Source organism: Vigna unguiculata, chromosome 4 (assembly GCF_004118075.2).
Source record: "Vigna unguiculata cultivar IT97K-499-35 chromosome 4, ASM411807v1, whole genome shotgun sequence".
Classification (NCBI taxonomy): Eukaryota; Viridiplantae; Streptophyta; class Magnoliopsida; order Fabales; family Fabaceae; genus Vigna; species Vigna unguiculata.
Genome location: NC_040282.1, coordinates 290645 through 309370, shown reverse-complemented (window position 1 = coordinate 309370; position 18726 = coordinate 290645). Strand labels below are relative to the sequence as shown.

General features: G+C 30.6%; 1 protein-coding gene across 1 annotated transcript; it reads left to right on the top strand.

Moving 5' to 3' along the window:
- Positions 1 to 13628: 13628 nt before the first annotated feature.
- LOC114182454 (zinc finger CCCH domain-containing protein 20-like) lies at positions 13629 to 15102 on the top strand. Its single transcript, XM_028069322.1, has one exon. The coding sequence runs from the start codon at positions 13674 to 13676 to the stop codon at positions 14730 to 14732; it is 1059 nt and encodes a 352-aa protein (XP_027925123.1). The 5' UTR covers positions 13629 to 13673; the 3' UTR covers positions 14733 to 15102.
- The last annotated feature ends 3624 nt before the right edge of the window (positions 15103 to 18726 follow it).

The following is an 18726-nucleotide window of genomic DNA, read 5'->3' as shown; positions in this document are numbered from 1 at the left end:
TTTATTTTTTTTTCAAAAGTGAAAATTTATAGTAGATATCAAATTTTAATTTATTTTTCTCCACATATCTATATATTAAATAATCTATTATAAATATAAAATCAAAGAGAACATTAAATAATATATAACATTGTCTGTGTCCCCACACATAGAAACCCTTTATGAACATTAATAATAAGAAACCAAAGAAAAATTGTCGTGTGCAACTTAATTTCTTCAACTACCATAATGTATTTACCCCTTATTTTGCTCAGAATTCATAAATAAAAATGGCATCTATCTAATGCATTTTTGGTAGAAAAGTCAAAATTCATATCTGCATTTATCCTCATCATCATCAACTTGAATAACTCTTTATTCATAGTTTTTACATAGAATTGGAATTAGAGGAGATTATTCTTTTTATAAATGTTCATAAGTAATGTCTAATTCAACATGCATTAAATCAAAGTAATTAAGAAAAAATAATAATTAGTTTACATATACATGTGATGTAAAAATGAAGAAAAATTAAATGAGAAAGAGAGTATAATATATTATTGAGATTAAGAAATGTTATCACTTTTTTTTTTATTTCTTCACAAAAATGTTTAACCATATTTAGAAAAGAACGGAGAAGTGTTTTGGTGGAACATAATTTTTCTATTCTTTCTTAACACCCTCATAAAATCAAATAAGTTTTTAATATCTTAATTCGTCTCAGATTGAATAGAAAAAATGTATATTGCGGTAACGATTTGTTGGCAAGTTTTGAGCATAATTAAAACATAAAAATATATAAAAAGAAGAAATTTCAATTAAAATAGATTAAATGGATAAAAGAATATGCATCTTAAAATTAGTGGAATAGAAATGATAATTATTCCGAAAGATTCAAAATAAACTTTATTTATTTTTAGAATATCTGAAACTTTTTTTTTTCCAATAATTTGAATGCATTACTTTTGAGATAACCTTTTCGGGGGACCCACCAATAAGAATGTCATATGGTGTCCCCATGTGCAACATAACACACATGTCTCCCTTTAATTATTAATCCTGATTTTTATTTTTTTATTATATTTTTATTTCATTCTGTAGATTTTGAATTTTTTAACTCTTGTCTTTATTTTACATGCTTATATTTATGTTTTTTATATTTTAATTATCTGAATTGTTTCTTAATAGTAATCTAATTGAGCAAAAAGATTGAAGTGAAGTCCCAAAAAGTTGCATTGAAAGCTTTAGTTTATCCTCACAGCATCTTATCCATTCTTAGCTTTAGTAATATCAACAAATTGTCACATCTTAGTGCTTGTTGTTGTCCTTACAACGTTCACCTATCATGTCATTTCATTATACCAATAATGTCAAAAACAAAACGTAGTTTAGTTCGTAATGTTAAAGGTAGAAAAAAAATTGTGAATTTTAAATCATAATAATTTAAATTTATATTACTTTAAGTTCGATCTCTTTAATTGGATTTAGATAAATTATTTTTTCAATTTTGAAATTTTAAAATTTTAAAATTAAGTTTTCTTTAAATTGACCTAAAGCGAAGTAAAACCAGGTTAATGAAAGTCGATCTGGATCTAAGGTCGAACATTGAGTTAAAGGTTAATCTGAGTCGATGTAAAATAAATGTCTAGTCAAATTAGATTAGGTAGAGTCAAGTCTATTGAGTTGGTCTAAGCTGTAGGGTCAACTTGAGTCAAATAATCGAGCCTAGTCAGTTTTGGTCAAAAGTTAAGAGACTACAAGAATCACTAATTAAAGCTAGCTAATTTGGGTCGACAATCAAACTGAGTTGTCCTGACAAAATTCGAATTGAGTTGTCCTTATTAAAGGTTGAGTCAAGTAAGTTTGGGCTAAAGACTGCGTTAAGTGAGCTTAAGGTGAAGGTCGAGTTGAGACATCTCAAATCAAAAAATATAGACAAGTCAATTGATATGAAGGTTGGGATGAGTTGTCTCATATCACGAAGAATAGAAACTAGTTTGTATGGACTAAAAGTTGAGTCAAGTCAGTCAAAATCGAAAGTTAAGTTGAATCATTCCGAACTAAAACTAATCCGAATGGAGTTGACAAAAGATCAAATCTAATCAATTGCGATCGAAAAATCAAACTGAATCTTTTCGTACTAAAGGTTAAGTCAAAAGTTGAATCTAATATTTTCATACTAAAGGTTAAGTCAAAAATTGAATTTAATAGAAAATTTATTTTAAAATAACACTTTAATATTTTAATATGGTGTAGAAAAATATTATTTTGTAAAAGATTCACATAGTTTTTCTTTTTTAAAATCATTGTAGTAATTAGGAATGTTTAATAGTTTAACTACCGTATAAAATTAAAGGATTTTGTTTAAAACACTTGAGACACAGTTTTGTTTAAATTGTGGGGTTAAAAAAAATGTTTTCTTGGAATTGGGAATTATAAACGTGTCAAAATAAAAGAAATATAAAGAAAGTATTGGGTTGATAGTCATATTGTGTTGTTTGTTGCACCTCATCATTACCATTTACACCCATACTAAAAGTAAGATTAAAACTATACTTTTTTGTTTGGGGTCATCCTCCATCATCGTTGTCATTACATTACACCACATTATTACTATTATTGAGCAAGGATCACTCACATTTTCCAACAACTTTTCTTTCTTTTCTTTTTCCAAAATTATTAGACCACCTTTGGAACTATTCTACTATTTTCTTTAACATAATGACTAATTTGGATAAAGTTTTGGACTGTGCAATTTGTGTATTTCATAATCCTGAAATGAGAGGAGTAGGCATAAGAAAAACAAACCCCAAAGCATGAAAAGTGATAAGAGAGTCCAAATTCTTTACCGATTCTTTTGGTATTATTATTTGTTGAGTATTAAAATTACATTGTGTTATCATTTTAAATATCTTTTCAATATATTTAAAAACATCAAAATTAGTGATAATTAGTGTATTATGAAAGCACAATAAAAAAACAACAAAAAAAACTCAGTAAAAAATTCAAATCCATAATATGAGAAGGAAACACAGTTGAAATAAACAAGGAAGGACAAAGAACAATTGTTTTCAAAATTATAGGGGTGCATGTGGTAATTAGGGGGTGCATAAGAAAAAGGCTTGGGTTGATTCTCTGCCGTTGAAAGAGTGGGCTTTCAATTGTCTAGACTTTTAAACACAAATTACAACTGTTTTAAAACAATGGTCATGAAAATAATAAACTATAATGTAAAGAGTGTTTGTATTATCAATATAATTTAAATCAACTCATAAAAAATATTAAAAAAAGAATTATAAACTAATTGATTGTAGCATCCTAAATATTTATGCGAGGGAAAAGTGGTTGTCTATGTAAGAGAGATGAGAACAATAGGAGACATTAATCTGTCAAATAAATGAAAAAAAAAAATACACATAGCTCATACAACTGAACACTATTCATATCAACAAAATGTAACTATTTTCCGATAAATTATTGCTTAAATTAAAAGCTCTACCCTATCCATTTTTAGAATCTAACTAACTCTGCCTCAAAAAAATACTGCGTCCAAGAATTTATAGTACATGCAAGATTTAGGTTTATTATGGGCTTTGACATTATGGGCTAACCTATTAGTGTGGTCCAGCCCACTCTCTCTCATTGGTACCAAATGATATTATTATTTTTCTCTTTTTTTGAAGTGTGGCCCACAAGGCCAACCCCACTCACCAAATATTTGGTCTATGATGTATTGGAAAGAGCAAAAGTTTTTTGCTTTGGTGAAGAAAAAGAGTTTCATTGCTGTATGTACCTTCTTCCTCGGCAAATGGATAAGGATCTAACCCTCTTTAAGAATTACAGCTTTAATCTTAAAAAACAAGCCAAAATCTAAGAAAGATTGCATACCCATCACATGATGTTCTTCTTGGTTACTGTGGAAGCAATAATGTTGAACAATTATAATATTACTTGCACCACCAACTCCATCCATAACCACCCTAATCTACATGCTTCTTCTCTTCCATTCCATGCCTCTTCACCTCATTTTCCTAACTTTACTTCATTCCTAACCCTACACCATACCCCATGTATACACTTTTACAAATTATTAAGAAATAAAATTTAAGTTTAACTCAATATTATAAAATCAGTTTATAAATTGAGATTTACACATATTTATATATTATGAATTGATCTTATATTTAATCGATACAGGACTTTCAATACAATGTATTATTGGTCATTTCATTTCTCAAGGATAAAAGATATATTTTTTACAAAATATACTTGTTAGATGAAATTTGTATCCAGTTAATACTGTAAATTCACTTTATATCTTAATCACTGTGAGATCTTTTATATAATGGAAATGAAGCAGAATTTTGGAGAAGAAAAATACTTGGTTGGTTCTGACTTTTGAAAGTATAGTAGATTACTATGTTGAATTTGAATTTGTCGTGTTTGGAAGCATGGAGGTTTACTAAGGTTAAGGCGGTTTGTTACCAACAATTTGGACAAGGGAACATATCACATCCACCTTAGCTTTTTTGCCTATGTTCGTTTTATGAGTAACGCGATCAAAGTAATTAAGCATAAACCATGTTTCTATGAAAGGGACATATAATCACTTACTTATATAGTAATTTTTGTGTGTGTGTAATATCCAAAATGGACAGTGTGCGAAAATTCTCATCATTGAAATTGTAAATAAATGTGAGATTAATAATATAATTAAGTTGTGCCGCAGTTGAAACCTGGAAAGAAAAAGAAGTTAAAAAAAAAATGTACGAGGATGTTTGATATTGTGGGTGGGCACAAAGCGCATCCTCGTACCGCATATTTATCGGCCACAAACCTAATTTGTTTAAGGTTTTATTTTTTTAGGAATAAAAGATAAGTATGAAAAATTGAATGGTGTGTGAGGAAGTGAAAAGAGATTGCACATGGAACAGCAACATGATGCATTTAGTATAAACGATGTTTGATAATTTACTTTATTTTGTGTTTGGTTGAAATTGAATCACAATCACTTTCAGGTGGGCAGGTGAAGAGATACTCTAAATCCCACTAACGTTGACACCACCCCAACTCACATGTTGCTTTCAACTTATGTTAATGCATTCATCTTAGTATCTATACTTCATCCGTCTAGAATATTATCTCGACTTTGATATTAATTGTTAGGATCCGGCATTATTATAGTCAGAGTACAATTCTTTTTATTTAAGAGTGTAATACAAATCCAAACGTTATAATTGATTGGATTGTGATGCGATCCACTTGGTCTTTGTCGCGAAACAATTGATACCACTTACAACTATTTCTCCTCAGCAATTGTCCTACTAAAAATCTCATTCTTTAATTGTGACTTGACCCACCTATCTTCCGTCACAAAACAAATATTCAACTCGTAACACACAAGTAATTTTTGCAGTCTTAGTACAGATTTTTTAGACATAATTATATAATTACTAATTACTGCTGTATTCAGCAAAAAAACTAAAAATGAAGAAGTAAAGAGCCTCGTTTGAAATGGGCCACTTCTACCTAAGCCCAATTATAATATGAATTTAATCAAATCATGTTAAACAAATTGATCCAGTTAGGTAAGAAAAGCTTGCACACAGTGGTGTAAATATTATATAAAGAAGAGGATATGGTTTAAATAGTGATGTAATATTCAAATTTAAAAATCCTTAAATATCTTCAAGGAAAGAATCTACGGCGTCTATTCCTCTAATATTTCCACATCATTTAAAAATTAATGCCAAACACAATTCAAACTATTTTCTTTTCTTTTTAATCTATTAAAAGAATTTAAACTAAAGTCAATATTTAATATTATTTTAATAAATTTAAAGTATAAATATTTTTTTCATAGAATCATATAAATTGAAAATAAAAATATTTTAAAATTAGAGTTTGTCGTATAAGATTTGTGTACACGTTCACATCCTCTGATTCTGCATTTTTATTCCTTCCCCGCGGGGCAAGTAAATAGCGTTGATTAATTGAAAGTGTTTATGGTATTCATTTTTTTTAAATTTTATCAGCTTATTATGTTTTCAATATTTATTTATTTAGTTTCATCTTTCAATTTAATATTTTCTACAAATTATTAATAATTATAAAGTATTAATGATTGTGTTTCCATCTTTATCTTTTTCCAATGTTGATATTTCCTGAATCCTCTCACATGTGCAGGGTAAAGAAAAGCTTTAACCTTTTTCCTTGTATGACATTGCACATGCAAAAACACAGTTTTTGACTCATCATTACCTTAGAATGCTTTTTTACCCGTTTATTCTACTTTTATTATAGTTTTCCAAAATTGTAATTTTTTTTTAAATTACAAGTTATTTTAAATAATTTATGATTTTTATTTTAAAAAAATAAACGATCTTCTTTTTTCAAATCTTTAAAACATAATTACTATAAGTTACTTCACACAATAACTTTTCAAAATTATGTGAACAATTGATAAATAATGATATTAAATCTTGACCACTAGATACTTGTGGCCACAAATTTATCCCCTGATTGCGGTTAATTGATGTCCTTCTCTTCTATTTTATTGACCAGATGTTTCTTTCCATTAACTAAAACAACAGTTTTCTATATTTATGAAAAAATATAATATTTAATATAATAATTTGTATGGATTAGTAATAACGTGAGACCTTTGAAATATTATATGTTTAGATGATTATTTATATTCTCTCTCCTTTTTTTAATTCTATTCAGTCAAGTGATAATATAGAAAACTATGTTTCTTCATTTTGTAGTTTCTTTAATTACCTTTTATTTTTGTTCATTTTTTTCTAAAAACCTTATTTTGAACGAGAGTGATAACTATAAGGTGACATTCAATCCACCCAAATTAAGGTTTGTTGAAACACAACATGTTATTCTCTAAAAGAATCAATTAAAAATTAAGAAAAAAAAAAGACGAAGTTTTAGTTATATGTGAGAGAATATAGAATAAAGAATGAGGAAATCTAAAGAAGCATAAAGAGTGAGGAGGAAGAGATTATGATACACGTGTATGGTGAAAGATAAATGAGACACGTGTGTTGGTTTGGGTTGGAGGATACATCCTTATATCAGTTTGAATCAAAGTGAAATTTAAGATTTTTTATGATACTTTATGTCACAAGGTCAATGCCCATCTAAGTCTTCCTTATCCTTATAACTTATGTGTTCCATTTTTATTTAAATATGTCTGCTTGATATTTATTTTTATAAATATATTAATTAAGTCTCAATTTTTAAAAAATACTTCAACTAGATTATTTTCAACAAAAAATTATTAACGATATTGATATTTAAAATGATTTACAAAATTAAATATATTTATATTAAAATTTAATAATAAAAGTCATGAATTAAATTAATGACTTTAGAATTTTTGTCTGAAAGAAACTTAATTAAAATATTTTTTTCAAAAGTTGGAACTAAATTGATACATTTTTAAAAATGAGTACCAAACTGACATATTTAAACGAAAGTGGGTACCATCCGACTAATTAAACCCAAAATTTAAACTAAATTCAGTAGTTGAATTTTATTATTAGTTTTGAATTAATTTCAGTGAATTTATATATAATTTTTTAAAATAAAGTAATGTGTTATTTAAAAAATAAAAAAAGTAAAATAAGTTTAATTGATTGATGTAAAAGTGGGTCTTATATTAAGGTTTATTTATGGTGATTGTGGTAGTCTTTATCTTCTTAACTTCTCTCATTTAATTACATTTTAGTACAGAGCACACGAGGGGACATATTGTTGTATTTTAATCTTGTGATGTTTTCATTGCTCAAATCTTAATTAATAAAAAAATATTAGTTAAAGGCTATGAAAGGAGACAAATCCGATTTTAAAAGCTAGCTTAATAGAGGTGAGAAAAGTCTTATTACTTAAACACACTTATTTAATAATGTAGACCAATAATACCAGTAACTAATTTAGTATATCAATGGATTCTGAAGTTAATTTTTTTTATTTTATTTTTTCCAGGTGAAATTCTATATTATCACCACCCAATATAGTGTCATTAAATTAAAATAAATAAATAATAAATATTAATTAATCCTCTTAAAATATAATTATATAATTTCAAATATTCACAAGTACTAGGATCATTTGTAATAAAAAAATGTTTAAAAATTTTCTTATTACTTAATATTATTGTGAATCCGATACTAATAAATTTCTTAAAATTAAGAAAAAAAATTGTAAGCATTTCCAACTATATTTTAAATTGAATCTCGTTTGTTGTCTATATTTTAAGGCAAAGTTAAGTGATACTTGGGTTGTTTTCCTTCAACTTAACGTCATACACTATTTTAAAATCTATATCTATTTTCACAATTAATGATATATTCAGTATTATTAATATTCTTTCTCCATGTGCATTCTACGAGATTTAAGGGATACAAAATCATTTGAAGAGAAGCTTGTCTAAAGTAACATGCTTTGTATCTTTCAAAAGTAGATTCAACATCTTCCAGAAATACTCACCTAATATAAATCGAAATTTCATTATGAGGTTTGTAACTCACTTTTCTATAACATTTTCTTAATTTGAGACATATATTATATTATTTTGAGTTTGAAAGTGAAATAACGTAAACGATAAAGTGAGTTCAATAAATAATAAAATTGATCAAGATAAATTTTAAATAAGTTAAATATTATTTAAAAAAGGAATTTTAAGAAATTTAACATAACAAAATTGATTTCAAGTGAGATTTACCTATATTATTATAAATAGAGTTTTGTACTGTACGTTTTATAAATCGAGAAGGTTTAGACGAGACGGTACATAAATTAAGAACATATTAATTTATCGCGAAACATCATGTAAGACTAAAAAATATCAAATAAGGTTACTCTCTTACTAATAGGTAGATTAGATAAGATCAAGAAATATCAGGTTATACGTATTTTGTTATTTATAATTCACTGAATATTGAGTATCAAACAAGATTGATAAACATCATTTTGTGAAAAGTACCAAATAAATTTGAAGAATACCAATTTTGGTTATTAGGTTCTACATCATGCTTTTGTTATGTTATTTGAAGGTATTTGCAATCTTCTGATATTGAATTTACATTTTGTTTTGTTTGTTGCTTTTACGGTGTGTTTCCTATTTCTGGTTTGTATTTGATTTGTGATGTGACTTGTAAAGATAATTTTATTCAATCTATTAGTATGCAATTGGATGATAAAAATTATTTATATTAGAGTTGTATTATGAAAAAAAAATCGTGGAAAGTCCATATTTTGTTATATTCTAGGTATTAAGACAAAATTAATTGATACCAAAGCCGATGATTATATTACTGTTTTATAATTATATGAGAAGTTGATAACTCTAAAATCATCAAGTGGGTAAATAGTTTGAAAGGATGTTAACATAAACATATATTTTAGGTCCATCTTACTTAACACATCTCTTGAAACATGTTATACATAATCAATTACATAATCCTATTTTCATATATTTCTTTCTCTTTCACAAAATCTATTTGAGTAAAAGTGAATTGAGAATAATATAAAAAGACAACTAGCCGCAAAATATCAATTGTATGTCTTGTTATTATCTTATGATTTAGAGACGTATTAACTTGAATGTCATTCAAAGTATCTTTGCAAAATACTCTTACCTCCAATTGAATAAAGATCGGAACTTTACTAGGGAGAGTAAAAAGATTTAAAGATTTAGGATATCTAAATTAATGAACAAAAAACAAATGTTATAAAAGTTAGGGTTAAATATGTTTTTTGTCCCTCAAGTTTCAGTAAAATTTAGAATTAGTCCTTCATCGAAACTTTTGACCAATTTAGTCATTTATCTTTAGAAATGCATGGATTTAATCCTTTTAATCAAATTTTGTTAAGTTTATTTGAAGATTCAAACGCGTTTTATGATAATATTTGAGTTAGCATTTAAGCAAAAATGGGTCAAACGAGGTAAACAATTTAAATACTATCATGAAATGCACTTGAAACGTTAGATAAAGTTAACAAAATCTGGTTAAAAGGACTAAATACATATATTTCTAAAGATGAATGACTAAATTGATCAAAAGTTTTAAAGAGGGACCAATTCCAAAATTCACTAAAACTTGAGGAACTAAAAACATATTTAACCCTAAAAGTTATGTACATTAGGAGTAAGGTTATTTAAACAACTCATATTGTAAGAGAAACTTATTAATATTTAGTAGTCAAAATATTATAATCGAGTTGAGGGATGATGATGGTATTTGAGAAAGAGTGAGAAAGAGGTTGGTGGAAGGTGATGAATGGGAAGACATGTACATATGGGAAGATGGAGGGAGGAGCATGGGAGGAAAGATATTTTAGGATAAAAAAGGAATAGAGAAAATGGAGGAGAAGGATGAGTAAAGTGGTAAAGTATTTTTGGGGGTGTGGATAGAGTTGGAACGTGTAGGGCAATAAAGGAATGGGGGTAGTAAGAGGACAAAGAAAGGACATGCATGTGGCATAATCGTAGAACACCCATTAAAGGAAAGGACCATCTAGGGCAACGCCACAACGCCAAGTGTACTAACATTGTTTCTTTCATTCTCTCTCTGCTACTACTACTACCCTACACCATTCCCTTTTCACATGCCCTATTTATTCCCCTTTCCACCCCTTATCCTCCACGTTTGCACCTACCCTTCCCTTCCCTGTGACACCAATCAATCATTCCAATACCCAAACGATTCTTCTTAGATTCTGCTCTCCGCAAGGGAACAACTTCACATTTATCAACTTCAACACAATCCTGCCCTTCATTTACTTCTGCATCTTATACATAATTAATATCTTCAATTCTCGCTTCACCTACCAGATTCAACACAACCATTCTAATACTCAAACTTTAAAAGGTTTAGGAGGAAGAGGTTGTTACATATATAATGAACAACCCCACCACAGAAGAAGGTTGATGAGAAAACTAAGAAGAAGGAAGTGACTGTTATCAATGACATTTTCATACTCCACCAAAATGCCTCTCTTCATACAGATATATATCTTATGTGGTCCACCCACAAAACTCCAACACAAACGTTCTCCATAACATATCCACGTCGCTACGTAACTATACATAACTCACATATTCACTAACTCACGTAAAAAATAAAAATAAAAAAACACTAATTTAATGCTACAGTATTTTGGCGTTACCTGTGATCAAACATGCATGCATTTGGTTTAATGTTTAGTATTTTAGAATCGAGAAAGTGTTCAAAGTTGAAGATGGAACATTAATTGTCAGGTAGAAAGAAGTGTGACAGAACAATTTGCGGTTCCGAGCAAAAGCATATATTGCAAACATGATGGAATATGTTGACGTTAATTGAAATCGACGTTTTTTTTTGTGAACGGTGAATAGGGTTTTGAGTGAGATTAGCACTTCACCTCTTTTACTATTGTTTTCTGATATAACGTTGTTTAGTGCTTCTCTATAATTAGCTTCATATCTTTTCTTTTCGTGTGTGTGTCGTGAATCCTTTTGACTTGTTACAACTTTCACTCGCCTTTTCAGAAATATAAAAACAACTTAAAAGACATCGTTTCATAAAATATTAATACATGTTTCTGCTTCTGATCTTTACAACTTAACCATGTCCTGCACAAAGCTATAGAACATTATAGGACTGCACATTCTCTACCAAAGTCTAATAATATGTTTTCATTACTTTCCAATGTTTCTCATCATGTCCTTTTCCATCATGCCAAATCATGCTGCTTCAATTTTTATATTTTTTTTTCTTCAATTTTTCTACTGAGAATTACTCTCCCCTGTTGCAACATATCTTTAATCATTTCACGTGTCTGACATGAGTGTCCCTGTATAAAGTAAAACACTCTGGTATTTAGGTTAAATATTTAGGTTTAAGTAGATAAAAATATTTACATTAAAATGTATTAAGCTCAATTATTTGCGACTTTTCTTTGCATCGATGAGGCGTTATTTTCTAAATGAGGATTTTGAGACAAGATTGCTTTATAATGTTTGAAAAGAAAAAAAGGTGGAGAAAGTAGAGAATTTTGTAAATTTTTGTAGATCCAATGTTGATGATGTGAGTTTAAGTATGAAATGAAATTGCAGAAGATTGGTTTGTGCAAGATATAAAATTGTAGGGTTTGATTATATGTTGTCTCTGTCATGAAAATAAATAAAAATAAAAGAAAATAAAAGAAAAGGGACGGTGGATAAGAAGAAGGGTGTGGCGAGAAGCTAAAATGAACAGTGACACAGTGACATGAAAGTCAAGTAATGTAATGTAATGGATTAGATAGCCATCAACTCCCACATGATTTTGACATAAGATCAAAACTTTTTATTAAATTACATCAACCACCACAACAATTAATTAAAACCCCTTATTCTTTCTTTATTTACCCTTAGGTAAAACTAATAATTAAACCATACTACTTAAGTTTTTCATTCATCAGCTAGAAGAATAAAAAAAAATGCTTTGAGTATTTATTATAGTAAAATTAATGCCTAAAATTATAAATATTTAAAAAATGTGGTATTCTGGGTTTCTTTCTAGCTAAATCAGTGTAATTAAATTTTAGGTCTTGTCACAGCATTAAAAATATCTGATATAGTTATTATGATTTTGATCACGATTTATTAACAATAATAATAATAATTAAAAAGAAGTTGAGAAAGGGTGTCATCATGAGTTCTGATTTCAGCTTCATGAATCTGTTTTCCATGATCAGATTTAGGTGATTAATTGATAATAATTGTTCATCTACTCCCACTTATCCTATAGACATGTTTGCGTTTGCATCCATGGTTAGGCCTCACCAGAACAATCGTGAGGGTGTCCTCATGCAATCACGCGCTTCACACCCCTGTGACCAAACATGTCGTTTCCTAAAATCCATCACAACAGTGTTCTTGTCTTGTCGTTTATTATCATTCTTTAAAACTATACCATGCCACCACCGTATCTTCATAGCTTGTTTCTTCGCCATCTGTATTCGTATTCCAAAAGTATAAACAAAATTTAGAAAATCAAATAAAATGCAATTCAATAATTACAATGAATAGAAAAAGAAAAAGAGAAAAGAATAAAACAACACTCTGCCCATAGGTTCAAATTCACAATAAAATCACACCGTGGGCTTTAGCAATTTTCCACTTTCATTTTCTTTTTTAAAGTGGATAAAACCATGTTCGTTTATTGTAATTATTATTATTTATTATTTATTATTATTATTATTATTATTATCCAGTTGTAATATTATAGTTTTTTCTCTTTATGAAAATTTTGGAGAGTTTACTCAGAGTTATATTTGATTAATGTGGCGTATTACACGCTCCACCGCTTTCCGGAGACCCGGGGCGTGAGACCCACAAAACCATGAAACACGACAATGCCCTTCTCATTAATCTAAATCACTTTCAATAACCGCACGCCACGTGGTCATATAATTCCACTTCACTCTGCATACATGGCAAACGAAGAAGCAGTCTGTCACGTGGATCATCCAACCACTCTGGGCATTTAAAATTTGCCCTCTACTTTAACCGCAGTGGAAAATTGCAGTTCATTGATTTTTTTAACCCAACCACGGTTACCCCAACCCATCCCTGGTCAAATGCGAGTTAAGTGCCAGTTTATAACCAAGCTAACCCTGCCGGAGTTTCTGTAAGCAAAGCCATCACCAAAAAAATGATGCTCGGAGAGCACCATCGAGCGAATCCAACCGTCCACGTCCCACCATGGCCAACCCACGATGATCCAACGGCTGAGATGTACTCTGCTTTCTTATCAAACGACGTCAATGCTGCCGAGTACTCTCCCTACTATCTTCAAGAAGCGTTAACGGCGCTGCAGCGTTATCTCCCCGCTAACGAAACTGATGCTGACTCGGACTCGGAGGCTCAAACCGACGCGCCGGTCGACGCCTACTCCTGCGACCATTTTCGCATGTACGAGTTCAAGGTCCGTCGATGCGCGCGTGGCAGGTCGCACGACTGGACCGAGTGTCCGTACGCGCATCCCGGCGAGAAGGCTCGCCGCCGCGACCCGCGCAAGTTCCACTACTCCGGCGCGGCGTGTCCCGAGTTCCGCAAGGGAAGCTGCAAGAAAGGTGACACGTGCGAGTTCGCGCACGGCGTCTTCGAGTGCTGGCTGCACCCTGCGCGCTACCGCACGCAGCCGTGCAAGGACGGCACCAGTTGCCGCCGGCGCGTGTGCTTCTTTGCGCACACCCCTGAGCAGCTGCGCCTGGTGCCGATGCAGAGTCCTCGCAGTTCGGGTGAGTCGTACGACGGTTCTCCGATGAGACAGGTTCTGCAGTCTTCGGCGTTCATGTCGTCTCCGGCGGCTTCTCTTTCTCCGCCGGAGTCTCCGCCCGTGTCCCCTTCTATGAACGAGATGGTGGCTTCTCTGCGTAATCTGCAGCTTGGTAAGATGAAGTCGATGCCTCATAACAGAAACGTTACTGTCGGGTCGCCGGGTTACGGGTCACCACGGGGTTCCGTGCTCCGACCCGGATTCTGTAGTCTTCCCACAACACCAACTCAGCAACCGGGTCGGTCTGGGGTGAACTATTTGGATGTTTGGGAGCAGAGTGTTGAGGAGGAGCCAGTGATGGAGAGGGTGGAGTCTGGGAGGGGCATAAGGGCGAAGATGTTTGAGAAGCTGAGCAAAGAGAACCCTCTGGAAGGGTCGGGTCAGGGAAGTGGGGCTCCGGATGTTGGGTGGGTTTCGGAGCTTGTGAAGTGAAGATTTATTTTGGATAAGGCGAGTAAGTAGCTGTAAATATGTTATTTTGGTGGCATGCATGGGTGAAATGAAATGAAGTGAAGAGGAGGTTCTCTTTTTTGGGGGCAGTTTTTCTTGGAAAATCAAGAATTTCTATATGCCATTGATTTGGAAGATGAAATGAAAGTATCCATAACCTTTTGTATAGCTAGCCTACTACTATGGTTAATTATCTCGATTATGATCTTCACTGGTGTGTCTTTTGATGTTACCCCTTTCACTACTAATCTCATTCATGTACAAATGTATAATATGTAGGATTATCCAAATTGCTTATGTAATCTATATATTTTATCCAAATTGTTTTGCTCCCTTGTGGATTTATTTATCAGCTTCTAAAGCAGATTTTATTTGATCTGATCTGATTTTCTGTGTGGGAACAAGTTATGTAGTTGTGTAGTGAAGATGGGAAACAAGAAAAATAGTGTGTTGTGGCACAGATTTGTTCTGTGGCTCAGACTTCCTTCAGATAAGGGTGTAAGGGATTGAGTTTATTTTGGGAAACAAAATGAGTTTTCTTGATTTGGAATGTTTAAATTTATGGGAATGAAGATTATTGTGATTGAAAATCTGGATATGGCTCCTAGCTCATTTAGGAAAATAGCAGCTTGTTAGTATGGTCGTACCAGAACCTATATTGGACCATTGTTAGAGACTAAGATGGTAACAAAACACCAAAATGAAAAGGTTAAGGATGTTTCTTCCAAAATGCCATATCTTTTTTATTCTCTTATCTTTCTATATTACCATTAAATTCACACAGATATATATGAGAAATAACTGTGTGGATAATGAACCATCCTAACTTAGACGAAGTTTATAATTCTTAATTCACATGAATGATTCTAATTGTACTTTAAGGAATCCAAATCTCATCCGTATCTTTCTCGAGTTTCCAAAGGAAAGGAGATACTGTTTGCTTTAATTATGTTAAATTTTCAATACTTTGTAATACTTTTATGAACATTGAATTAGAAATAGAAGAAGAATAAGCAATATTTTTTTTAAGTAGATGATGATAATCCATATACATTTTTTTATATTAGTCAATGGATGTCCTCGAATGAAGAAGTTCCTTCTTGGTTGGCATCACCTCATCCTCGTGGGGTAACCCATTTTGACACGAAAATGGTGACTTGTGAGTTTTGTTTGAGGTTTTGTCCAATTGCAAAGAGCCTCCATTGATGATATCTGTAGAGAGGTTCCATTCATGATGTCACTCAGAACAGCAAAAACAACCACAATTTCAACAAATTTTGTTGAAATGCTTCAAGTAATCTTAACATAAATGTCCCAGAAAGCATGTTGCAGAAAGTTTACTGAGTCTAGATTGAGGAATTATTGTGAATAAATTATTGACTATGTATGTTAACAGGTGAAATGAGTAATTTTACATGAATAGGTAGTTTGAAAAGAAAGGCTATAATGCATTGATCACGATCATAGATTTGTCATCCTGAAATTGACCGGGGAACATTTATAAATGTTAAATCCAAAATTTTCAATTGTGAAGCTTAAAATTGTGTGGTTTACAATGGATGATATGAACATTGAATTTCAATTCACGAGTTATGAAAAAGAGATATTGGTAAAAGAAATACAGTGACTATATCTTGACTTTTGTTGTATTTCTGAATAAATCAAATCACAAATTCAAACCCATAGAGTCAATGTATATTGCATGGTATTAGAAAATTAAGAAGAAACATCATAGGTGATCGAGAAAAAGAAGATAACATTATTTTCCTCTCAAATGTCTGCAAATGTGAAGAAAAAAAGTTAAAATTAAAATTGTTAAATTAAAAACTTATCCTTTGCTCTGTTTTTCGTATACTTTATCGTGAATGAAAGAAAGAGAGATAGAAGTTATCCATGTGTTTTATAGGCAGTGTAGAGTGTAATGCAATAGGCCTGCCAACCCTGAAAAACACAATAGTAACTACTTCTAGTAGCTTGTATTGTCATCAACGATACACGACAACATCTTTTGTCGTTTTGTTCTTAAGAGGCCATGTTTGTGAAAGTTTGCAGGCAACTATGATACAATGCCGGAAAAGGGAAAGAGGAATGGTATTGTCTCATGGTCACCACGCGATTCATAATCTTTGGTGTCTTTGGTGCGTCTTTGGTTTTGTTTTTGGTCCTTGTTTCGTTTTGCTTTAAATTGACGTAAAATTGATTAGAATTAATTTTTTAAACATAAAATTAATATGTGTTTCACTCTCATCTTTAATTTCACAATTAAATTTTAACAAATTTTTTAGATGTTATTTTTTAAGTAATTTTAGAATAAAAAAAATAAAAAATAATTTTCTGTTTTTTTTTCCATTCTATAATTCAAAATTCCATTTCTAATTATGAAAAAAATTGCTTCTAAACTACCTTCACAGATTCACATACAGAGAGAGATTGAAAAAAAAATGTTGGTGTTTTTTAGGGGTGAACTAAGAACTTTATTCTATCTGGACCTGAACTTTTACACTATAACAACATTGGGTCTTATTGAAAACTTACTATTCATTTTTCTGTTGGGCTACAAACATGAAAATGCAATTTGTTAATAAATTGGTGTTTTACTTGCTTCAACTAAGGGTACATGTAAAAAAAAAAAAACTAAACTTTATTCTTGTATTTTGAAGAAAATATATGTGTATTCTTATATTTGTTAAAAAAAGTAAAATATTCAAATATTACGCACATAATAGGATTATTGTTTTATGATTTTTACCAAAATTATCATTAATGACATTAAATTTTAATGAGTTGGAGTATCATCTTCAATTATGTCTTAGTGATTCTTAATTTATTCACAAACATACCAATTCAGGTAAAATACTAGTAAAGTAAACTAAGTTGTTTCCTCGCCAAATTTGTGCTGGTTGAGCAATTTATATCTTTATACTAATTAAGACTTGAAAAATGTTAAATCCTCGAAGAAAAATTGGTTAAAGATTATTCTATCATTCTAAAAATATACCAAAAGAAATTCGTTAAATACGATGGTTATTTGAGGTATAAAATATGATTTTGACTGCCATATTTTGTGTGTAAAACGGGTACGGGTACTGTCATATATGTTGTCGCCACAATAAATAATTTGATAGTCTTGGACGAAACGCTAACAACATCCGCCAATAAATATATTGTGTATATAAAAAACAAAATTAATTAATTATATAATTAAATAATTTAGTTTTTTATATTTTTTCCAAAAAGCTTGGAAGCATGTAATAGCCAAGTAAAACAATATTGAGAAAATATTAAATCATTCACATTAAACATAAATGAAGTTGTGAAAAATATTCTACATTAGAATATAGTAATAAAGAACACAAAGTTAATATTCATTACATCTTCTATGAATGAGAAATTAATCACTTGAAAACATTTTTATTATCTTTTAATCTTCTGAAATTCAATAGCAACACATAACTTTGTATGCTTTGAATGACGAAACATCCATGTCGTGACGACATCATCGCACTGCAACTTATGATGCTTGAACACAGTTTTCCACTCACCATTCAAAACATAGTATTTATCTGCCCACATCTTGAAGACAAGAGAATAAACATTTCCATAATCATCGTAGGCACAAACCTCTACTCCATCTTTGACATTTTCATCGTCTTTCAGCATTGGTAAAAAATATTGTTCGACTTCTGTTTTACTTAAAAAAAGTCTATTTAGATTAACACTCACATCACTCTCTTTGAGAGTCTTTTTAATAGGTTGTTCAGTATGATATAACACATGATTTCTAAAGTTTGCAAGTGATGACGAATAAGAAAGATTATGATCATTCTTATGAATCAAATATTCTTGAGAGCAAAAACAATTCTTTGAAGATCCTTCATCAAATTTTTGGGATCGTTTATTGCTCGGCATCGTTTTCTTTTAACTTTATAAACCTACAAAAAGTGAAGAAAGTTTTAATATACATAACATGCAAAAT